The 25,000-nt window shown below is 36.6% G+C and overlaps 2 protein-coding genes across 2 annotated transcripts in view; both read left to right on the top strand.

Moving 5' to 3' along the window:
• The window catches only part of LOC144980609 (ATP-binding cassette sub-family C member 5-like), a 58,321-nt gene extending 39,653 nt beyond the window's left edge, over nucleotides 1-18,668 (top strand). The window contains exons 15-23 of the mRNA XM_078928289.1: nucleotides 2,595-2,667; nucleotides 3,802-4,005; nucleotides 7,246-7,459; nucleotides 8,951-9,067; nucleotides 10,670-10,857; nucleotides 12,264-12,460; nucleotides 13,212-13,239; nucleotides 13,996-14,125; nucleotides 18,649-18,668. Of these exons, the coding sequence (XP_078784415.1) occupies nucleotides 2,595-2,667; nucleotides 3,802-4,005; nucleotides 7,246-7,459; nucleotides 8,951-9,067; nucleotides 10,670-10,857; nucleotides 12,264-12,460; nucleotides 13,212-13,239; nucleotides 13,996-14,125; nucleotides 18,649-18,668 (1,171 nt within the window). The remainder of the gene's footprint in view (nucleotides 1-2,594; nucleotides 2,668-3,801; nucleotides 4,006-7,245; nucleotides 7,460-8,950; nucleotides 9,068-10,669; nucleotides 10,858-12,263; nucleotides 12,461-13,211; nucleotides 13,240-13,995; nucleotides 14,126-18,648) is intronic.
• A 371-nt stretch (nucleotides 18,669-19,039) lies between these two features.
• The window catches only part of LOC144980608 (ATP-binding cassette sub-family C member 5-like), a 16,332-nt gene continuing 10,371 nt past the window's right edge, over nucleotides 19,040-25,000 (top strand). The window contains exons 1-5 of the mRNA XM_078928288.1: nucleotides 19,040-19,389; nucleotides 19,990-20,176; nucleotides 20,813-20,947; nucleotides 22,635-22,793; nucleotides 22,858-22,909. Coding sequence (XP_078784414.1) covers nucleotides 19,040-19,389; nucleotides 19,990-20,176; nucleotides 20,813-20,947; nucleotides 22,635-22,793; nucleotides 22,858-22,909 — 883 coding nt within the window. The remainder of the gene's footprint in view (nucleotides 19,390-19,989; nucleotides 20,177-20,812; nucleotides 20,948-22,634; nucleotides 22,794-22,857; nucleotides 22,910-25,000) is intronic.

The following is a 25,000-nucleotide window of genomic DNA, read 5'->3' as shown; positions in this document are numbered from 1 at the left end:
TTAGTCAGGATTATGATGAAAACAGGTATTGTTGTATAGTAATAGTAATAATTAGTCAGGATTATGATGAAAACAGGTATTGTTGTATAGTAATAGTAATAATTAGTCAGGATTATGATGAAAACAGGTATTGTTGTACAGTAATAGTAATAATTAGTCAGGATTATGATGAAAACAGGTATTGTTGTATAGTAATAGTAATAATTAGTCAGGATTATGATGAAAACAGGTATTGTTGTACAGTAATAGTAATAATTAGTCAGGATTATGATGAAAACAGGTATTGTTGTACAGTAATAGTAATAATTAGTCAGATTATGATGAAAACAGGTATTGTTGTATAGTAATAGTAATAATTAGTCAGGATTATGATGAAAACAGGTATTGTTGTATAGTAATAGTAATAATTAGTCAGGATTATGATGAAAACAGGTATTGTTGTATAGTATTAGTAATAATTAGTCAGGATTATGATGAAAACAGGTATTGTTGTATAGTAATAGTAATAATTAGTCAGGATTATGATGAAAACAGTTATTGTTGTATAGTAATAGTAATAAGTAGTCAGGATTATGATGAAAACAGGTATTGTTGTATAGTAATAGGAATAATTAGTCAGGATTATGATGAAAACAGGTATTGTTGTATAGTATTAGTAATAATTAGTCAGGATTATGATGTAAACAGGTATTGTTGTATAGTATTAGTAATAATTAGTCAGGATTATGATGAAAACAGGTATTGTTGTATAGTAATAGTAATAATTAGTAAGGATTATGATGAAAACATGTATTGTTGTATAGTATTAGTAATAATTAGTCAGGATTATGATGAAAACAGGTATTGTTGTATAGTATTAGTAATAATTAGGATTATGATGAAAACAGGTATTGTTGTATAGTAATAGTAATAATTAGTCAGGATTATGATGAAAACAGGTATTGTTGTATAGTAATAGTAATAATTAGTCAGGATTATGATGAAAACAGGTATTGTTGTATAGTAATAGTAATAATTAGTCAGGATTATGATGAAAACAGGTATTGTTGTATAGTAATAGGAATAATTAGTCAGGATTATGATGAAAACAGGTATTGTTGTATAGTAATAGTCATAATTAGTCAGGATTATGATGAAAACAGGTATTGTTGTATAGTAATAGTAATAATTAGTAAGGATTATGATGAAAACAGGTATTGTTGTATAGTATTAGTAATAATTAGTCAGGATTATGATGAAAACAGGTATTGTTGTATAGTATTAGTAATAATTAGGATTATGATGAAAACAGGTATTGTTGTATAGTAATAGTAATAATTAGTCAGGATTATGATGAAAACAGGTATTGTTGTATAGTAATAGTAATAATTAGTCAGGATTATGATGAAAACAGGTATTGTTGTATAGTAATAGTAATAATTAGTCAGGATTATGATGAAAACAGGTATTGTTGTATAGTATTAGTAATAATTAGGATTATGATGAAAACAGGTATTGTTGTATAGTATTAATAATAATTAGTTAATCATTTTAACATAGCACGAGCAGCTATGTTGTCTAGTGCTATGACACTCGCTTTCGGATCGGGAAGTCCTGTGTTTGAGCCTCGTTCGATGCATAGTTGAGTTCTTGGAAAATGCTCTTCACTCACATTCTGTCATTGTACTCGGGTGTAAAATGAGTACCTGGCCGTTAACAGCGTTGTCTATGTCTGAAAAATTGTAATATCGTTTAACAGGCATCATGGCTCGTTCTACATGTTACATCGTGTTGCTGTTAGTCAGGGACCCTTTGTAAAGCGCTTTGAGCCAGTTTAGTGGATATTGCGTTATATAAAGCTGTACTTTTTTGGGGTTTTTATATCACATTTGATTATTATTTAAATTTGGATCTTTATTCAGTTGTCACCCAATGAAAGATCCTTTCACATGCGGACTGCTGTACCAAAATTTTTTCTTCCATCTGTCTTGATTTTAAGTGAAGTTTAATGTTTTGTTTTTTTGTAACTGGTTGAAGAAGGGTTTTGAACCCAAAACGTTACGTGCTTCATATATTGTTGTTTTTTGAAACTGTTATATTCATTTTTGTTTATTAAGATAGAACTTGCTACCTTTGGACAGGATGCTAGTATGTTATAAAAGCTTTTTCCACAAGATATATCTGACCCAACCACCCAATCAGTATTGGATGGATATGGAGGGCCGTATTTTGTCATTCCTTTATGTTATTTATTTATTTATGTTATTTATTTATTTATTTATTTATTTATTTATTTATTTATTTATTTATTTTTTCATTCATTCATTCATTCATTCATTCATTCATTCATTCAGTCATTCAATTCATTCATTCAATTCATTCATTCAATTCATTTATTCATTCATTCATTCAGTCATTCACTCATTCATTCATTTATTTATTTATTTGTTTATTTATTTATTTATTTATTTATTTATTTATTTATTTATTTATTTATTTATTTATTTATTTGTTTATTTATTTATTTATTTATTTAATTATTTATTTGTTTGTTTTTTTTAATTTATGAAGTTTTTGATATTCATCGTTAACAATTTGTTTCCCTTTTTTCGCAGATACAAACAAGTACTTACGGTTTGTGCCCTTCAGCAAGATTTGGACTCTTTTCCTAGAGGAGACCTTACAGAAGTATGTGTTGTGAGCCATTGGAATATGTCCTAAATATGGGATTCTTTCATGGCTTTAGATTTATGGATTCGAAGCACCATTTGGCATCATGAGCTTGTGAATTCAATGAATTATTAGATTCAATAAATTCTTAGTCATAAAAGAATACCCTGTTTCCAATCCTCAAAGTGACATTCTTGATATTTCGGAAATAGGAGAGGGGAAAGAACTCCTCTTTGAGGAACACCTGTATTTTTTGTAATCATATTTTTAAAAATTAAGGTCTTGAAACTTGATAAACTGCATTCTATTTAACATTTAATCAAGAATACATAAAATCAGTTTTAAATCTCGGGTATTTTAGTTTCTGTTTCTCCAAAAATAAACGGCGCTGTGTTGTATTGAATTCTGAGAGGAAATCAATATTGTGAACCATTGAGTGTGTCCTAATATTGGATTCTTTCATGGCTTTCGTTTTATTAATTTTTTTACTGTGGAATGGAGTGAGGAAAGCTATTTGATGGGACTAAGACCAGCTCCCAATTGTGCCCCCCAGTTTGACAATTATTAAACAAATATGGTAAACTGAACGTCATTTGATAGATTTCACCCTTCCCCACACTTTAGAAACAGAAAATCGGACAGTCTATTTCAATGTCAAGGAATATCATATAAAGATGTTAAAAAAGTGTTCTAACATCTCATCCATCTTATTTTATCCATCTTATCCATCTCATTCATCTCATCCATCTCATCCTCTCATCCATCTCATCTATTTCATCCACTTCATCCATCTTATCCATCTCATCCATCTTATCCATCAACATCCATCTCATCTATCTTTCATCTTATCCATCTCATCCATCTCATCTAGCTTATCCATTTTGTCCACCATCCATCTTATCCATCTCATCCATCTCATCGATCTCTTCCATCCCATCCACCTCATACATTCCATTCATCTCATCCATCCCATCCATCTCATCCATCTTGTCCATCTTATCTATCTTATCCATTTTTTCCACCTCATCCATCACATCCAACTTATCCATCACATCCATCTCATCTATCTTATCCTTCTCATCCATCACATCCCAGCATCAAATTGTAACGACGTGCCGTATTTCATGTTTATTTTCTACATTCTCTCACAAGGTAGGAGAACGAGGCACTACACTAAGCGGAGGCCAGAAACAACGCATTTCATTGGCCAGAGCAGCTTACAGCACATCGGACCTGGTCTTGTTGGACGATCCGTTGTCATCCGTGGATGTGCATGTTGCAAAGCACATCTTTGATCAATGCCTGTGTGGTTGGATGAAGGGCCGGTCAGTGGTCTTTGTAACTCACCAATTACAGGTTGGTTGTCCCGTTTGGGAATAGGAAAGTTTTGTTTTGGCTTTAGTAACGAAAAAAAAAAGTATAAATATAAATTTTGAAAATTTGAAAAATAAGAAAATAAAAAGAGACTTAAATGGAGCTGTGTTGAATTTTTACTGGTCAAAACACTGTCAGAGTCTGTCTGGCGAATTGCAATATTATTTGATATCAAAATTGTAGTCTTTAACTGCCTCTATTGATGGATGAGAGCTGTGAGGTCTTTAGGGCAGTGTGGCTCAGTGGTTCGGTCTTTTCTTCATACCCGGAAGGTACCGAGTTCGATCTGTAGGGCCTTGAGCAAGTTACCTCACCTTAGCTCAATTTGCCAACGCCTGGGTTATTCCAGTCTTCCCTTGGAATAGACCCTAGAGAAAAATTTCTCCTACCGGGTTAATAATGGGAATTTTATTTATTTAAATTTTATTTATTTATTTAGAGCTAGGTTTTATATGAAGAAAAAGGAGGAGGAGGAGGAGCGGGGGATGAGGAGAAAGGGACAAGATGAGAAGGAAGATGAAGCAGGAACAGGAGGAAGAGGAATTGTTAAGGATGTGAGGAAAGTGTAAATTGAGGGCTGACAATTTTTATAATAATAATATATCTTTATTGTCCCCAAAAAAGTGGCAATTAGTCATTTGGTTACACATTTATAACAATACAATATTGACATAGACACACTCACACAAGATGCACACTAGTAACATAGTAGTTATCGTTTTTAAAAAAAAAAAAAAAGTATTCGTAAAACATAATTGTCGTCAGTCATGAAGGTTCCATAGCTTTCATAGATTAAAAAAAATCCCTTTAATCATCCGGAAGGGGAGATTTGTCTTCAGGGTTTATATTTCAAGTTGCAAGTTTCACTCGCCACGAATCATTAGAAAAGCACATTCTGCAGACAAGGGTAGACGGCAAGAGAGGAAGAGGTAGACCTACAAGAAGCTAGGAACAAGATATATGTGAATGGCTGGGAATGACAGCAACTCAAGCAAGTAGACTGGCGGAAAACCGTAATCTGTTTTGCAAGAAAGTTCGGGAAGCAACGTCCTACGCAGGATCAGCTGACTAGATGATGATGATGCAAAGTGAGTTAGGGTGAGGTGACTTGCTTAAGGTCGTATAGAGTGATGGTAATTGAATGCGAAGATTTTTATCTCTAAGCCACACTGCCCCATATATTTTGTTATTTTCATTCATCAATTTAAGCCACGGCAACTAAGCCTGATAACTTAGTATACCTACAGCAGAGTTGCTTGCACGCACCTCTTCAGGTCACGTCACGGTCAATGATTATCAGAGCAGCCAAAATTTTACCTGGATAACAGCTTATTTCTGTTGTATGATGATTGCATTTTTGTCATCAAAAACCATGCAATAATTATATATGAGACGAATTTTACATATTTATCATCGAAAATATATTTACAATAAGATTGACTCGGCATACAACAATTTTCATACTTTTAGAGGCAAGATAACATCATATTTTCACTTCTTAAAAATGGGATATATTGTAAATTGTACTAATATTAAATTGTTTGACAAATAAATTCATAGTCCAGTTAATTCACCTAACATTCACTTGAGTTTTGATATGACTGTAGACAGATAGATAAATTATATAGTCAACCAACCCTTTTTCAGCCTGCAAGCCAAATGAAACAATCACAGCTGTCCATGCAGTATCACTTTTTCCAAGCTAGCTGTCCTAGTCTTATAACATGAAGAAATACTTGACAGTTTGGTGGTTTGCTCTAAGATAACCTTGTAATAGTTGTGTAAATGGATATATGGTAGTATATTATTAATATTGTGTGTTTATGTTGTCTGTGCATTGAGTGAGTTTGACGGGTGTCATAGATGTTTATCAAGCATACTTGAGTTGGTGAGAGAAAAACCAGATACGTGGTCTTGATAAATTCAGTACTGGACAGAAGAATGACAGATAAAATCTAGGAATTTTGTGTAAGTGTCCAAATCTACAATTGATATAAATTGTTCTGTTTATTAACAATGGCATAGCAACATCAGATTTCTGTGTGAGGAGGAAATGATTATGGAAGGATTTCTTTTACTTAGATTGCAAAACTTTAGCTCTGGATCTGTTTGTAATAAAGACGTTACCATGATGCAAGCAAGTTTCCTACTCTCTGATTTTAAACATGATGTCCGTTTTTCTATCTTTGCAATAGTGGAATGCAACTTCCCCCCCCCCCCCCCCCCTTCTCCCCATGAAAGCCCATTCCAAAACTATGCCTATCAATCCATGGAATGCAATGTGACTCTAGTATGTGATGTTTGGGGGGTGACTGTGTACGGGATATGTGTCTGTAACTGTTCATGTATGCCACCACCACCCCCTCCGCCTCTTTAATATCATCAGAAGTCATGGGTTTTCCGTGTGCCAGAGCACAATCTGCACAGCTTATTAAGTTTATCATTATGGTCTATTTCTTAATGTTCCATCATCCTAAAATATGTGGTCCTTTAAAAAAAAAGCAAATTAAATAAGTAAATAAATACATAAACAACAAAATAAGCACAACACAATGACAAAGTAAACAAAAAAAAAACCCCAAAAAAAACAAACAACAAAATGTGAATAAATAATTATAATCCTAAAATATATTGTTAAGAGAGACGTTTTGATTATATTATGAAAGAAGAAAAAAAATTTTATTAGGGAAATGTGATTATTAGTCATTTCAAATTTATGTGTAAATTAGAGAGGAAACTTTCATCTTTCTAAAGAGAATGATTAAATTGCATTTCAAAGTGCACAATTTAATTAAAACGCCATGACGTAAGTCACATAAAAAATTCACTCAAGAAATACTCTTCTGAATCTGACAGATCACAGCATCCTGGTCATTTAACTGAGAGAAATGAAAAAGATATCAAGAAATAGCTTAAACATTATTCTGTATACTGATGGGAAATTAAATATTGTTCATTCGTTCAAATTTGAATTATAACTGATTTTGAATCCTGATATAAGAGGAACACAGACTAGAACAGGGAGAGTAACCTCCCTTGACCATCTGTCCGGACCATGTGCAAGGTAAGGTTAATTGACCGTGAACAGATGGAATGCTGGATGGTGGATGCACGGTGCTGACGTGGTCATATCAAAGGAAATCTAAGTGTTATGGAGTAAAGAGGAGGACTAGTTGCCGTGAAGCAAGGATGATAATAATTTTTACCTTTATTCTGTCCCAGTACTTAAGACAGTGTGATCAAATCCTGGTTATGCAAGACGGGCACGTGATGGAGTCAGGGTCTCACCAAGAGCTCTTGTCTGTGGGAGGTAGCTATGTCAACCTTCTCAACGTGTACAGGCAAGATGGCAATGAGGTCGACTGTGACGTGAAAGAAGGGGATGAAGGTCAAGGAGGGACGGGAGATGGAAACTCAGTTCTCGGTGGACGTAGACGTAAGGAACACTTTTCATCAAAGTAAAATTAAACAATTGTCAAAATAATTGAAATTACTATGATACAGTGGAATCCTGATAAACCAACACCACCAGACCAGAAAGATTGGTTGATTTAAAGCAAGGTTGACCTTATCCATGATCCATGGATTACACTTGGATAAAGAACAGAAAGTTTAAAGCTAGCAAGATTTACTGATATTAAATAAAAGTTGACTTAAAGAGTGTTGACTTAATGTGGACTCCACTGTAACCTTATAATAATAATAAATAATAATAGACCTTTTATATAGCGCAATATCCACTAAATGTGCTCAAAGCGCTTTACAAGGGGTCCCTGGTCAACAGCAACATTTAACATGTAGGACGGGACATGCCGCCTTTTAGGCGATGTTACAATTTTTCGGACAAAGACAACGCTGCTAACGGCCAGGCACTCATTTTACACCTGAGTACGGTGAGAAAATGTGAGTAAAGAATCTTTTCCAAGGACTCAAATATGCGCCGAGTGAGGCTCGAACCCAAGACCTTCCGATCCGAAAGCGAGTGTCATACCACTAGACCACATAGCCGCACATCCTTACCATCAGAGTGTATCTTCCCAACAAAAGAGCAGTAACTCTACCACTATATTTTACAAAAAATACACTGTAGGTTCATAAGAAATTATCATAGTAGTGAGTTCACCATACGAACACACAGAACCAACAAATATTAGAACATTTTTTTCCCCAAGACCCATTAAGGGATTGAACCCTCTCCCACCAGAAATCCTAGACATTACCTACAACAACAACAACAATTTTGATCAACTATTAACTCACTCAATCCTAGAGATTTTTGCTACTTTTCAAAATTGAAAGAGATGTATTAAAAATGAGCATGTACATGGATAGTTTTATTCAACTACCATTAACATGTAAAATCGTCAGCTTTGATACTGTGCCTATAATTTGTCTCAGAAAAATGAAAGAAATAGGCATGGGGCAAAAGTAACCCCGGGTAAACCACGGATATAGTTGGTGCTAGGGTTGAGTGAGTTGATATTAATTTTTCAACTCCATGACACAGTAATGGAGAAAGACACCACATAATTGTATAAAATCTGCACTGATGGCTAATTCACCTTTTGTGGATAAAGATGTTGAACTTGAAATTCATCCCTCGAAATAGACTTTAAAAACTGTTTCCCAACAGGGATGAATAAAAGTAATTTTATTTGTACTTTGGGGGTCCCAATAGCTCAGTTGGTAGAGCACTCGCTTCACACTCAAAGGGACCAAGATCGATCCCGGGTGCAGTCTTGATTTTTTTCTGACTCCCGTCTTAGATTTGGTGGAAAGTATTTTGCGATTCGACTAGCATCCTATCCAAAGGATAGCAAGCAATTACTATTGTCCTTTTCACACTATAGAAACTGGGATAGACTCCAGCTCCCTGGGCCCATGGCTGTGAAGGACTACTTTATTTGTATTTTGTTTTGTTTGACAGTCAACGGGGAGTCTGATGTTTTGCCAAAGACAGTCCCGTCGCTCTCAGAAATGTCCAAGACTGACCTGTGCAACAGTCAACATCTCTTGCCAAACCAAGACAATCACAAGGACAAAGGTAGGTAACTCTCATCAAAATTCTTGCATTGATTTCCAATCAACTTGATTCTGACAAGCTGCTTCATATTCACTACTGTCTTGTTGAGAGTTGTAAGGTGTGATGTCAGATTGAAGTAAAATACATACAAAGCACTTGCTTCTGAATCTGAATCTGAATCTGAATGTTACTCGAAGTCGACTCAATTCTGAGTATTTGTATTCGAAGGTGGAGAGAGTTGTTGAGTGTGACAGTAGACATTGTTGGTATTTAGGCTGAAGAATTTTGATAATCTTTGTTTGAATGTTTCTAAATCTGTTGTAGAAAACGGTAAGGGCTGCCTGAAGCCGGTGATCATAAAATACTAACAAAAGAGTGAAAATGGAAAGGCTTCTTGTTCCCATAATAAGAAGCCTTTCCATTTTCACTCTTTCGTAAATCTGTTGTGTTTGATTCACACATGATTCGGGAAGAGTGTTCCAGTCTTTGATAGTGCGGAGCGCAAATGAATATTTGAAGATGTTTGAGTTTGTAGATTGGTGTTTTAGTGTTTTTGAGTGGGTTTTTCTTTGAATGTGTGGATTTCGTTGTAAGTCTAGTTGTTCTGGTAAGATGGCCGTCATTTTGTTTATAATTTTGAACACGAAAGGGACCAAAAGTGATCTGGAGTGAAGTCAACACAACATCCCAGGCCACCCAGCAGTGATTGGGTAGCTGCATCTGTTAGATCTAGTGGAAAGTTCTTTGTGATAAGATTGCCATCGTATCTAAAGGGTAGCAAGTAATTGCTATTGTCCATTTACATGCCATAGAAATTGGGATCAACTCCAGCTCCGTGGGCCTGACGACTTTGAAGGACTACTCTTATTGTTTTTTTAAGTAAAATACAATGCTTTCAATTAATCATATATTTTTTAAAGAAAAAAACTCAACAAACTTGAGCTTTTATGTAGCGCAATATCCACTAAATATGCTCAAAGCACTTTACAAGGGGTCCCTGACCAACAGCAACATGTAACATGTAGCTAGATTGAAACATGACACCTGTTAGGCGATATTACAATTTATTTCTGACAGAGACAAGGCTGTGAATGCCCGTTATTCATTTTACACCCGGGTACGGTGAGAGAATGTGTGTACAGAGCCTTTTCCAAGGACTCAACTATGTGCTCTCGAATCCAGGACCTTCCAATCGAAAGCGAGTGTCATACCACTAGACCACATAGCCGCCCAGGTTATTTAATGCTGATTTCTGTGTGTTTTTAATGTCAACACTTTAATCCATCTCTTTTCTTTGCCACGTCTGTTGTGCAATTTCCGAAAAGGATGAATAAAGTTTATATTATATTATTAATTTTATTATTTTTATTATTATTATTATTATTATTTATTATATTATTATTATTATTTATTATTATTATTATTATTATTATTTTATTATTATATATTATTATTATTATTATATTATTATTATTATATATATTATTATTATTTATTATTATTATTATTATTATCATTATCATTATTATTATGTTATATTATTATATTATTATTAATTATATTATTATTATATATTATTATTATTATTATTATTAGTATTTTTTATTAATAACTTCCTTCCAGAGTTGATGTCCCTGATCAAGAAAGAGGTGGTGGAGAATTCGGTGAGTCTGTCCGTAATCGACTCATACATCCGTTCCATGGGAGGTTACCTGGTGTGTTGTCTGGTCCTGATGTGTTTCTTGGTGCTGGTGGTGGCCATGGTGGGGACGAATTGGTTTGTGGCCTACTGGATCCGTCAAGGAGCAGGGGTGAGTAGTTATTGGATGGTGTAGAAATCTTGTTCATTATGTTGTATCATCATTGTCGTCATTTTCCGTATCGTCATGCTTATCATCATCATCTTGCTTATCACCAGCATCATCATCATCTTTATCATCATCATCATCATCTCATCATTCTTCTCATTCATCATCATCATCATCATTATCATCATCATCATCATCATTATCATCATCATCATCATCATCATCATCATCATCATCACTTCAGCAATTATATTTATCTCAGTCAATACCAACGCAACTCACTTCACATTATCTTCGATCCTCCACCTACACCCCCCTTCCCATCCAATCTATATCCCCCACTCCTCCTCCTCCTCCCCCACCCCTCCCCCTCTCCCCATCCCTAAACTCTCTCCTTACCGAACATTTTCAGGATATTTCCAAAATGTCACCATAGCTATTCAACACAAAAATTGATTTCGTTACACTTTAACTCAGAAACAAAAAGAATACGGACGTCTACAATACTTAATTTTGTGCAGAAAAACAAGCTTTACAAAACAGCATCAAGTTATTACGACCATAACAAAGATTTTTCTCCAAATTTTGTGATTTACAAAGTTATTCTGAAAAAGAAAAATGTTCCTTGAATCGTAACGAATGTGCGTGACGATTTTCCGGCAGTTGGTATGTAGAGGGTTAACCACTACTAAATAACAGATCTGTTTTTGTATATTAAATTGAAGCTTACATTCAATTTCACATTGTTATTTATGTCTTGGAGCTTCGAGCAGCAACATTTACATTAACCACAACCCCTGGGTGGGATCCTGACCTCCCATAGTGGGCAGGGAGGTACATGCTGTGTCTTCTATCCCTGACCTCCCATAGTGGGCAGGGAGGTACTTGCTGTGTCTTCTATCCCCCCATACCCGTTTTCCAATTGTTTCCTGTCATTGTCTTGGAATGAGGAGATTACTTAGTTTTGTCCTGATCCTTGCCGGAGTTCCTTGGCTGGGAGGGAAACAGTCGAATGTATAGTTATAGTTTTGGGAGATGATATTTTTTTCCTTGTAAATCATCTCTCTGTTATGCATTGTATTATGTTTAGTTTACATATTATATTATATGATTGGTAAACATTTGAGTGTAATCCTCTTAGTTGGACCTGTGGTGTCTGGATGAGACTTTTAGGTGATCTCAAACTAAGTACTTTGACGGTGTGCTCTTGGAATCTACATCTGTTCCTTATTTGAACAAATTCCCCTTTGTCTTCCCTTTTCTTTTGTGCTTTAATTGTAATTCTAGAACTTTTTACTATCCCATTTTCTTCCTTTTTACTGGCGTTGATATGACCTTTATGTGTTGCAAGCGCCGTAAAACCCTTAAAAACAAACAAAATGTTAACCACAACCCAATGTTATCCCCAGGATGCCAACATCACGGTCTACAACACAACATTCCCCAGCGACTCCATCTTAGATAATCCTAAGAAGGACGAGTACTTAACCATCTATGGCTGTTTCTTGCCTGCCATCTTCGTTGCCATGGTGATGAGGTCATTCGCCACTGAAGGTAGTGATGTGGTTGTAGCATCTTGGATCAGTCTGTTCGAGCCACTGCAAAGGTAGGTTGATGTGTGCAGATATGTGGTCTTGTGGGTATGACACTCGCTTTCGGATCAGAAGGTCCTGGGTTCGAGCCCCACCTGCTCGGCATGCGTATAGTTGAGTCCTTGGAAAAGTCTATTTACTCGTATTCTCTCACCGTACTCAGGTGTAAAATGAGTACCAGACTGTTATCAGCATTGTCTCTGTCGGAAAAAAATTAATTGTAATATCGCTTAACGTGTCGCTGTTGGTCAGGGACCCTTCGTGAAGCGCACCGAGTTATAGGAACCCTCATGGATTTTACTCTACTGCAAACAACATTTTTAAAAAGCCCCCCCCCCCCCCTCCCCCTCTTCCCCATTTCTGATCAGTTTGACTATACATTTTTTTCTGTGTCTAGCTCACTCTCAGTGAGTAGTAAGTACCCTGTAAGTACCCCCCCCCCCTCTTCCCCATTTCTGCAGTTGTCTATAGATAGTATGCGCTTGGCTAAGAACATAACATTGCCATCCGGAAGTATAACGGACCAACACACAAAACTGTGTGTATCCATGAATGTTTATAGTCAGGTTAATACAGTTCAGTGAGCATTACTCATAAACGCGGATGGCAAAAAACAATAACAAAGACCTGAGTGACGTCATCTTCGAACTATCTATACTTTTTTCTGTGTCTAACTCACTCTCAGTTACTAGTAAGTACCCTGTAAGTACCCCCCCCCCTCTTCCCCATTTCTGATCAGTTTTCTATACATTTTTCTGTGTCTAGCTCACTCTCAGGTAGTAGTAAGTACCCTGTAAGTACCCCCCCCCCCCCACCCTCTTCCCCATTTCTGATCAGTTTGTCTACACATTTTTTCTGTGTCTAGCTCACTCTCAGGTGTGCATGGATACAATTGTCCTGGGTGGGGTTCCTTACCTCCCATAGCGGGCAGGGGAGGTACATACTGTGTCTTCTATCTCCTTATAACTGTTTTCCAACATGCTTTCTGTCTTTGTCTTGGAATGAGATTACTTGTTTTTTTCCTGGCCCTGGTCGGAGTCCTGGCTGGGAGGGAAACAGTCAAATGCATAGTTTTTGTTTTGGGAGATGATATTTTTTTTCTTGTAAATCATCTCTCTTATTATATATGTTATTTTGAATTTATAATGTAAGCATTTGAGTGTGTTCCTCTGTGTTGGATTTTGTGCTTGTGTCCGGATGAGACTTATAGTTGGTCTCAAACTAAGTACTTTGATAGTGTGTTCTTGGAATCTACATCTGATCCCTATTTGTTCTCAGTTCCCCTATGTCTTACTTTTTCTTGGGTGCTTTAAGTGTAACTCTAGAACTTTTCACGATCCCATTTTCTTCCTTTGACTGGCGCTGATATAACCTAAATGTGTTGGAAGCGCCGTAAAACCCTTGAAAACAAACGAAAACTATACAATAGTCGTTTCGGGCCATTAGGCCTACATGACCGTACAACCTAGCTGTATTTATATTTATATGTATATATCATTAGTTTAAGCACCAGATATGTCATAACTTTTCCATTCTTGATATCGTACAGGCCTGCTTGTCGGCATCTACTTGCATCCACAACAAAAGCCTCCACTGGATGCTTCGTCAGCCAATCAGTTTCTTCCTGTCCACACCAGTGGGTAGAATCTTGAACCGGTTCTCCACAGATCTTGAAGAGAGTGAGTATATTTATATATGGTACAGTGAATGACATATCAGTCAGATGGTGAAAAGGTTTGAACTGAGAAATTGCCAAATTTAGTTAGAAGGTTAATTTCTATCAAAAATGAGTTCTTGTCATAAATGGTTAAATCAACCCTTTTTGTACATCTTCGGGAAATATCAAAGCTTAATTTTACTTCTAAATATTTTTGTACAGCTAGTCATGTTGAAAAAGTAGGAAATTTGAAAACAAGTTGCTTGATACCTTTCCCATACATCTGACCATAACTTCATGAAAAATCTCCCGATTTACTTCAAATAAAGATTAAAATGCTATGGGGAGCACATTCTTTCAGAAAATGAAAAAAAAAAAGAAAAAATAATAATAATAATAATACTTTATTGCATCCCAAAAAGGAAATTTTTTGTACAGACGTGTTATAATTTACACAATAAGATAAAAATACAATGGGAATAGGATGTATATAAAAAAAAGGAGCAGCTCTATAACCAGAGCTGCGCTTTATAATATGAATAATTTCAACACTGTAAAATAGTTAAAACTGTCACTATAAATTGAAAATTGAAAAGATTGCAAAACAAATAAATTAATAAATTAATATTTATATTTTTAAAAAGTAAAAATGAGAAATAATTATATAAAATGATTATTGCTTGTTGTTATAAAGCCTAATACTGGACGGCAGAAAAGATTTTCAGTGTAAATTCGAATCCAAAATTTCACCTTCCGACTGATTATGTTAAGCACTGACACATATTATTTTTGGTTCATCGCCTCACAACGGGATTATGAGCGACTTAGAAGCTGAACATTGTATGTATATTTAGCTAAGGGGAAGCGTGGCTTAGCGGTACAGTCTTTGCTTCATACTCGAAAGGTAACGAGTTTAATCACCCTCTGCTGTGCTGTGTGGCCTTGAGCAAGTCACTTTGCCCCAGCTCAATTTGCGGCGCTGCACTGTGGCTGAAGCCTGGGTTATTCTAGTCTTCCCTTGGAATAGACCCTAGAAACAAATTTCCCCTATGGGATGAATAAAGGGAATTTTTTAATTTTTTTTTTTATTTATTTTTAGCCGAAAATGTCAAGACTTGCATTGAATTTATATGTTTATAAGAGTATTGATAGAGTATTTGAAAGTGCGAAAAACCAACATTTCATCAATAATATTTGATCATCTTACTTTAAATTGAGGGTCTTGATAACTGAGTTGGTAGAGCACTCACTTCACATGACCCAACTGTTACAGCACCCTCTGCCTTGAGGTCATGAGGTCAACACACCTTTAGGTCATGAGGCGAACACACCTTACGGTCATGAGGTCAACACACAACAAACCAAGAATGTTTACCATTGAGCAATGGATATTGATCAACAATCATATACAATTATAAGATATGAAGTGAGTAGAAAAGTGCCAGAAGACAATAGAGAATAAAAATTTTTCGCGGCGGTGGTGGGGTTTGAACCTGCGACCTTATTGGTACGACAACTCCGCCTGGCAGGTGAGAGCGTGGCTCTACCGTGTGAGCTATCCACGAACACAAAAATATTCGTTTCAAACCCAAGTCATTTCTAGGTCCCTCTCTCACCCACTTCTGGGACCGCCGATTCGTTCGCCCACCACCATCGCGAAGTATTTTGACCAGCAGTTAAGCTTAACAGCCAATATTCTCAACACAAACATATAACATAGAAACGATTGAGACATTGAGTATGCTCCGGTGTATGGGGTGAATTTTCAATTCAGAAAAGTGAGTGGAGCAGGCACTTATGTTGGTAACAACAAGATATGAAGTGAGTAGAAAAGTGCCAGAAGACAATAGAGAATAAAAATTTTTCGCGGCGGTGGTGGGGTTTGAACCTGCGACCTTATTGGTACGACAACTCCGCCTGGCAGGTGAGAGCGTGGCTCTACCGTGTGAGCTATCCACGAACACAAAAATATTCGTTTCAAACCCAAGTCATTTCTAGGTCCCTCTCTCACCCACTTCTGGGACCGCCGATTCGTTCGCCCACCACCATCGCGAAGTATTTTGACCAGCAGTTAAGCTTAACAGCCAATATTCTCAACACAAACATATAACATAGAAACGATTGAGACATTGAGTATGCTCCGGTGTATGGGTGAATTTTCAATTCAGAAAAGTGAGTGGAGCAGGCACTTATGTTGGTAACAACAAGATATGAAGTGAGTAGAAAAGTGCCAGAAGACAATAGAGAATAAAAATTTTTCGCGGCGGTGGTGGGGTTTGAACCTGCGACCTTATTGGTACGACAACTCCGCCTGGCAGGTGAGAGCGTGGCTCTACCGTGTGAGCTATCCACGAACACAAAAATATTCGTTTCAAACCCAAGTCATTTCTAGGTCCCTCTCTCACCCACTTCTGGGACCGCCGATTCGTTCGCCCACCACCATCGCGAAGTATTTTGACCAGCAGTTAAGCTTAACAGCCAATATTCTCAACACAAACATATAACATAGAAACGATTGAGACATTGAGTATGCTCCGGTGTATGGGGTGAATTTTCAATTCAGAAAAGTGAGTGGAGCAGGCACTTATGTTGGTAACAACAAGATATGAAGTGAGTAGAAAAGTGCCAGAAGACAATAGAGAATAAAAATTTTTCGCGGCGGTGGTGGGGTTTGAACCTGCGACCTTATTGGTACGACAACTCCGCCTGGCAGGTGAGAGCGTGGCTCTACCGTGTGAGCTATCCACGAACACAAAAATATTCGTTTCAAACCCAAGTCATTTCTAGGTCCCTCTCTCACCCACTTCTGGGACCGCCGATTCGTTCGCCCACCACCATCGCGAAGTATTTTGACCAGCAGTTAAGCTTAACAGCCAATATTCTCAACACAAACATATAACATAGAAACGATTGAGACATTGAGTATGCTCCGGTGTATGGGTGAATTTTCAATTCAGAAAAGTGAGTGGAGCAGGCACTTATGTTGGTAACAACAAGATATGAAGTGAGTAGAAAAGTGCCAGAAGACAATAGAGAATAAAAATTTTCGCGGCGGTGGTGGGTTTGAACCTGCGACCTTATTGGTACGACAACTCCGCCTGGCAGGTGAGAGCGTGGCTCTACCGTGTGAGCTATCCACGAACACAAAAATATTCGTTTCAAACCCAAGTCATTTCTAGGTCCCTCTCTCACCCACTTCTGGGATGTGTCGTACCAATAAGGTCGCAGGTTCAAACCCCACCACCGCCGCGAAAAATTTTTATTCTCTATTGTCTTCTGGCACTTTTCTACTCACTTCATATCTTGTTGTTACCAACATAAGTACCTGCTCCACTCACTTTTCTGAATTGAAAATTCACCCCATACACCGGAGCATACTCAATGTCTCAATCGTTTCTATGTTATATGTTTGTGTTGAGAATATTGGCTGTTAAGCTTAACTGCTGGTCAAAATACTTCGCGATGGTGGTGGGCGAACGAATCGGCGGTCCCAGAAGTGGGTGAGAGAGGGACCTAGAAATGACTTGGGTTTGAAACGAATATTTTTGTGTTCGTGGATAGCTCACACGGTAGAGCCACGCTCTCACCTGCCAGGCGGAGTTGTCGTACCAATAAGGTCGCAGGTTCAAACCCCACCACCGCCGCGAAAAATTTTTATTCTCTATTGTCTTCTGGCACTTTTCTACTCACTTCATATCTTGTTGTTACCAACATAAGTGCCTGCTCCACTCACTTTTCTGAATTGAAAATTCACCCCATACACCGGAGCATACTCAATGTCTCAATCGTTTCTATGTTATATGTTTGTGTTGAGAATATTGGCTGTTAAGCTTAACTGCTGGTCAAAATACTTCGCGATGGTGGTGGGCGAACGAATCGGCGGTCCCAGAAGTGGGTGAGAGAGGGACCTAGAAATGACTTGGGTTTGAAACGAATATTTTTGTGTTCGTGGATAGCTCACACGGTAGAGCCACGCTCTCACCTGCCAGGCGGAGTTGTCGTACCAATAAGGTCGCAGGTTCAAACCCCACCACCGCCGCGAAAAATTTTTATTCTCTATTGTCTTCTGGCACTTTTCTACTCACTTCATATCTTGTTGTTACCAACATAAGTGCCTGCTCCACTCACTTTTCTGAATTGAATATACAATTATATTCACTTAAGCATTTCAAAATGTGTTCCAAATAAAGGGCTAAATATTACACCCACTTACAATTTCCATAATACATACATAAATATGACATAGAGGTGCGACGTGGCCGAGTGGTTAAGGCATTGCACTGTGACTGGAAAGGTACCAGGTTTGAGCCCCGCTTCAGGCACTTTCATTTTTTTTCTTGGGCAAGATTTTTAACACCCAATTTTGTCACTTTGGACAACATGGGTGATTCCTGTTGACATCAGACATCTTGTTTGATGAATTATCTATATTCCTTCTGGAACACCCAGGCTACGGTTTCTGATGGTGGTGTGGTGGAAGGAACAATTTTTCTATTTTGTAATACATAAATACAGTTTATTTTATCATATCATCTTTTTCCTCAGACATCAGACATCTTGTTTAATGAATTATTTATATTGAAAATTTTTTTTTCTTTAAATTGAGTTTTTATATTGCGCAATAGCCACTAAATGTGCTCAAAGCGCTTTACAAGGGGTCCCTGACCAACAGCAACATGTAACTTGTAGAATGAAGCATGACGCCTGTTAGGTGATATTACAATTTTTTTTTCTGACAGAGACAACGTTGTCAATGGCCAGGTACTCATTTTACACCAGCGTACGGTGAGAGAATGTGAGTAAAGAACATTTTCCAAGGACTCAACTATGCGCCGAGTGAGGCTCGAACCCAGTATCTTCCGATCTGAAAGTGAGTGTCATACCACATAGCCGCACAATATTCCTTCGTGGAATGCATAGGCGACGATATCTTACAATGTCCTGGCGTAAGGGCATAATTTTTAATTGTTTATCTTTTTCCTCGACCCCCGATCTCATCTCAGTCGACAATCATCTTCCTATGCACCTGGAGATCTTCATTCTCAACGTCTTCCAAGTGGTGGCGGCCATTGCCGTCATCAGCTACGTGTGTCCCTGGTTCCTGATTGGAGTCTTGCCCATCTTCCTGCTGTTCTGGCTCCTGGTCACTCTCTTCCACTCGTGCTACCACAAGCTCAAGTGTCTGGACCACGTGACCAGGTCTCCCATCGTCAGCCATCTCGGTGCTTCTGTGCAGGGCCTGTCCTGTATCCACGCCTATGGAAAAACCAAATTGTTCTTTCAAAAGTAAGTCAAATCCATCATTTGTAACCCGTCACCAAATAAATATGACATAGATAGGGGTTCAACATGTCCGACTCATTAAGGCATTGCACTGAGACCTGAAAGGTCCCAGGTTTTGAGGCCCGCATCAGGCACTTTCATTTTTTTTTTCCTTGGGCAAGATTTTTAACTCCCAATTTTCTCACTTTGGACAACGTGGTGAGATTTGTAGATTTGTAAACATTTGAGTGTTTTCCTCTCGATGAGGACCTATGCTTGTTTCAGGATGAGACTTTTAGATGATATGAAACTAAGTACTTTGATAGTGTGCTCTTGGAATCTACATCTGTTTCCTATTTGAACCATTTCCTTATCTTATTTCTTATTTGCATTCAATTTTAAATCTATAACTTTTTTTCTATCCCATTTTCTCCCTTTTTACTGGCGCTGAAATGTCCTAAATGCGTCGCCTTAAAAAACCTTTAATAATAAATACATGTGAAATGTTGCTGATGGCTTGAGACCCTTTGTAAAACACTTTGAGCACATTAATGGATATTACTCTATATAAAAGCTTGTCTTTTTTTTTTGTTTATGTGTTTGATTTCTGAATCTCTCTCCCAGATACTGTCAATTGCTAGATGTGAATAGCGTTGCAGTCTTTCTGTACTACTCAACCAATCGCTGGCTAGCATTGCGACTGGACCTCATCAGCTCCTTAGTCATCTTTCTCACGGGCCTACTAGTTCTTGTGACCTTTGACCTTTTGAACCCTGCCTTGGCTGGACTTGGTCTCTCCTATGCAATCCAGGTATGACAAACGGCCAAATTACTGCATGTTGAAGTTCAAGTTTAATAAATGAGATTTTTCCAATATCATTCACAATAAAAATAAATATTCTAATTTGATATGTGGTCTAGTGGTATGACACTCGCTTTCGGATCGGAAGGTCCTGGGTTCAAGCCTCGCGCTCGGCACATAGTTGAGTCCTTGGAAAAGGCTCTTTACTCACATTCTCTCACCGTACTCAGGTGTAAAATGAGCACCTGGCCGTTAACAGCATTGTATTTGTCCAAAAAATTGTAATATCGCCTAACGGGCGTCATGTCCGGTCCTACATGTTAAATGTTGCTGTTGACCAGGGACCCCTTGTAAAGCGCTTTGAGCACATTTAGTGGTTTCCAGCAATTTTTCTCAAATTTCATACTTCTTCAACTTGACTAGCTGTAAAAAATATTTAGAAGTGAAATTAAGCTTTGATATTTCTCGAAGATGTACAAAAAGGGTTGATTTAATCATTTATGACAAGAACTCAATTTTGATAAAAACTGACCTTCTAACTAAACTTGGCAATATCTCAGTTCAAACCTTTTCACCATCCGACCGATTATGTCATTCACTGTCACAAATGATCTGCTCCATCCCTCCCCCCCTCCCCCCCCCCAGATATCCGGCCTGTTCCAGTTCACTGTCCGTCTTGCCATGGAAACAGAAGCCAGATGTTCTTCTGTCCAAAGACTTCTGCTATACCGTGACCAGGTCAATTGTCACAAGCAAAAAGGTGTTGATGAGGCTGTCAAGGTTTGTACTCTCTCTCTCTCTCTCTCTCTCTCTCTCTCTCTCTCTCTCTCTCTCTCTCTCTCTCTCATTCTTTCTCTCTCCTCCTCCCTCCTCTCTCTTCCCTCTCTCCCCTTCTCTCTCTCTCTCTCTCTCTCATCTCTCTTCTCTCCCCTCCCCCCCCCTCTCTCTCTCTCTCTCTCCTCTCTTATTTCTCCCCCCCTCTCTCTCTCCTCTCCCTCTACACTCGACGCCTTTCTTGCATCCACACTCGACGCCCTTTCCTCACATTACATTAACATTGTTTCCACATTTGACGGAATGTGATATTTTGTAAATTTACATATTTGTGTTTGTGTTTTCTGTCTCCTGACGAAGGCCAAGGGCCGAAACGTTGTTTGTTTTGTGTTGTTCCCTTATATATGAGTCACATCTACTCACTTTATTTTTCTATCCATTTGTACGCAATGGAGAGAAAGATAAAGGGAGTTAATGTGACTCATAAATAAGGGAACAACACAAAACAAACGACATTTCGGCCTTTGGTCTTTTACAAGTCACCTCGCCCTAGCTCGCTTAGCGGCACTGCACTGCAGCTGACACCTGGTTTATTCCAGTCTTCCCTTGGAATAGATCCTAAAGACAAAGTTCCCCTTGGGGATGAATAAAGGGAATTTTATTATAATTATTATTTTTTAAAATTGATTATTTTAATTAACAAAAATTTTATTTTTTGGGACCTCGAGAGAAAAAAAACCCTGATTCTTTGGAAAAAAAATCAAAAGTCTTATCCTGTTATATTGCTATTGTGGGTTGGCAGCTCTGTAAACTTGAGAGTCATTTATTGTTATTTATGCCTTAAATCTACTGGATTTCATGACAGTCTTTCAATTCTCGTTTGATATCTAATTTTATTCCTATCTCTTGAGTGTAAAATGAAAGTCAGTCTTATAGATCTTCGTGACTAAAATTTGTTTTTCTTATTAATTTTTTTCTTTTTGTTTTTTTTTTGGTTTTTGTTTGTTTGTTTGTTTTGTTTCTTGATTTCGCTTTGGACAAATTTTCTGATTTTCAAAATGTTAAATTCTTGATTTTATGAATTTATTAATCTAATTCTGTTTTATGGCATTGTATTGGCAGCTCTGGTCTATGGTTACAAGATTTCATGAGCTTATTCTGACTAATACTGGCATAGCGCTTTAAAAAATAGATAGCCGGAAGTTTTGTATGTCAAATATCGGTCAATTAAAACTACTGTTATACTTATTATTATTATTATTATTATTATTATTATTATTATTATTATATTATTATTATTATTATTATTATTATTATTATTATATTATTATTATTATTATTATTATTATTTTATTATTATTATTTATTATATATTATTATTATTATTATATTATTATTATTATTCATTATTATTATATATCTTATTATCATATTTATATATATCATTATTCATATATTTATTATTATTATTATTATTATTATTATTATTATTATTATTATTATTATTATTATTATTATTATTATTATTATTATTATTGTTGTTGTTGTTGTTGTTGTCCTTGTTTTGATGTTATTGTTGTTGTTGTTGTTTATACTGTTGTGTTATTTTTTTGTATCTTTCAGTCTTATGTTATACCTGTCACCGTCATACGGCTTTTTAAGACAATTTTATCACCTAAACTTTCATCCATAGGATGAAAACAAGATCTCTGCTGTCAAATCAGATCTTCAGCCATCTTCTGATTGGCCAAAGAATGGTCATGTGACTTTTTCCAAGGTCAAACTTTGTTACAGACGTGGTTTGACCCCAGCCTTGAAATGTGTGACCTTTGAGGTTAACGCTGGAGAGAAGGTTGGCGTTGTGGGAAGGACTGGTGCTGGTGAGTTAATAATTTGTGTGTTTATTTATATGATAGTTTCTTATTGACGCTGGAGAGAAGGTTGGCGTTGTGGGAAGGACTGGTGCTGGTGAGTTAATAATTTGTGTGTTTATGTTTATATGATAGTTTCTTATATTATGTCCAGGAGAATGATTGTAGTGAATGGAATGGAATGAAATAATTCATTTAAACAGAATACAGAATCCACAAATAATAATAATAATAATAATAATAATAATAATAATAATAATAATAATAATAATAATAATAATAGATAATAATAATAATAATAATAATGATAATATAATAATAATAATAATAATAATAATAATATATATAATGATAATGATAATGATAATGATAATGATAATATATAATATAATAATAATAATAATAATAATAAATAATAATAATAATAATAATAATATAATATTAATAATAATAATAATAATAATAATAATAATAATAATAATAATAATAATAATCTTTATTGTCCAAATTAAAGGCAATTCATGTGAGGTACACAATGCTCAGTTTGGTTCATGGTATGAACATCAACACATTTACAAATACAGACACAGCCATACACGAACATACACGCTTGCACATTGTTTCTACACATGTATACAAAAGAAATTAAGGAGCAGGCACTGGTGTAAGATAAAGATCTGAACAAGTGTGCATGAAAGGTGCCAGACAAAGCAAGAAAGAAGATAAAACAAGAAGAAAACAAAAACATCCCAAAATATCAGTCTACCTCAACTGGGGATCGAACCTCAGACCATCCGATTAATCAGAAGGTCTGAGGTCGAATCCACAGGCTGCTTGTAATAGATTAAAGGGAAATAATCATTAATATCTATGACAACTAATGGGTATCATCATTATCTGAGTTACGTCCCTTACATAAACAGGAAATAAAGAGTTTTAGAAAACCGCCAAAATGGCTTGTTGTTGTACTTGATGTACCTTACCACTCAATTCACTTCACTGCTCACTTGATTTTCAATCAACCAAGGACAAGTCGTGCATTCAATCTACAGCTCATACTGCATTGGTTGCCGTGGGTAAAGTGGATGATCTGGGTGGGGTTCCCTACCTCCCATAGTGGGCAGGGAGGTACTTGCTGTGTCTTATATACCCCTATTCATGTTTTCCAATTGCTTTCCGTCTTTGTCTTGGAATGAGATTACTTAGTTTTGTCCTGACTCTGACCGGGGACCTTGACTGGGAGGGAAATAGTCAAAAGCATAGTTATAGTTTTGGGAGATGATATTTTTTTTCCTTGTAAATCATCTCTCTGTTATGTATTATTATATTTGTTATTTTGAATTTATAATGTAAGCATTTGAGTGTATTCCTCCCAGTGGGGGCCTGTGTTCGTGTCTGGATAAGACTTTTAGGTGATCTCAAATTAAGTACATTGATGGTATGCTCTTGGAATCTACACCAATTCCTTATTTGTGCAATTCCTCTTTGTCTTACCTTTTCTTGTGTGCTTTAATTGTAATTCTAGAACTTTTTACTTTCCCATTTTCTTCCTTTTTACTGGCGCTGATATGACCTTAATGTGTTGCAAGTGCCGTAAAACCCTTAAAAACAAACAAACAAAGTGGATGATCTACAAAATTAACACTATCACCCACCATGCATTCTACCTTGGTGTCTCACAATTAACCAGTAGATGTTTGACCAATCAAAATCATGGGATTTATGACACACCTTCACACGTGCTCGGACAAACATAGTTGGTTGTTTATAAACAAAGACATGAATGAAAATGACCTATATCTGATCACCGCCAAATGGGTACTAGTTATCACACGATTTTCTCAATCATAATATAAACGTTTAAGTTTACACATCGTTATTTATGATAGTTCTATTGATCAAGCAATAGAACAGTGGATGTTTTATTTAAACACATACCATCAATAGTAAAGCCTGTGTCGTATGCTATGTTTACCGGTCAATGTCATTGTTTACATTATGACGAATGTCTGAGAGGCGTGGTTATATAAGTGTCAATACCTCGTAGAGATCTTAGTCCCATATAACTGGGTGGGGTTCCTGACCTCCCATAGTGGGCAGGGGGGTACATACTATGTCTTCTATCCCCCTATGTCTGTTTTCCAACATGCTTTCTGTCTTTGTCTCGGAATGAGATTACTTGGTTTTG

Source organism: Berghia stephanieae, chromosome 10 (genome assembly GCF_034508935.2).
Source record: "Berghia stephanieae isolate SIO BIC M18660-M18661 chromosome 10, UCSD_Bste_1.3, whole genome shotgun sequence".
NCBI lineage: Eukaryota > Metazoa > Mollusca > Gastropoda > Nudibranchia > Aeolidiidae > Berghia > Berghia stephanieae.
Note: the sequence above shows the minus strand (reverse complement) of the source record. Positions and strands in the feature narration are given on the sequence as shown.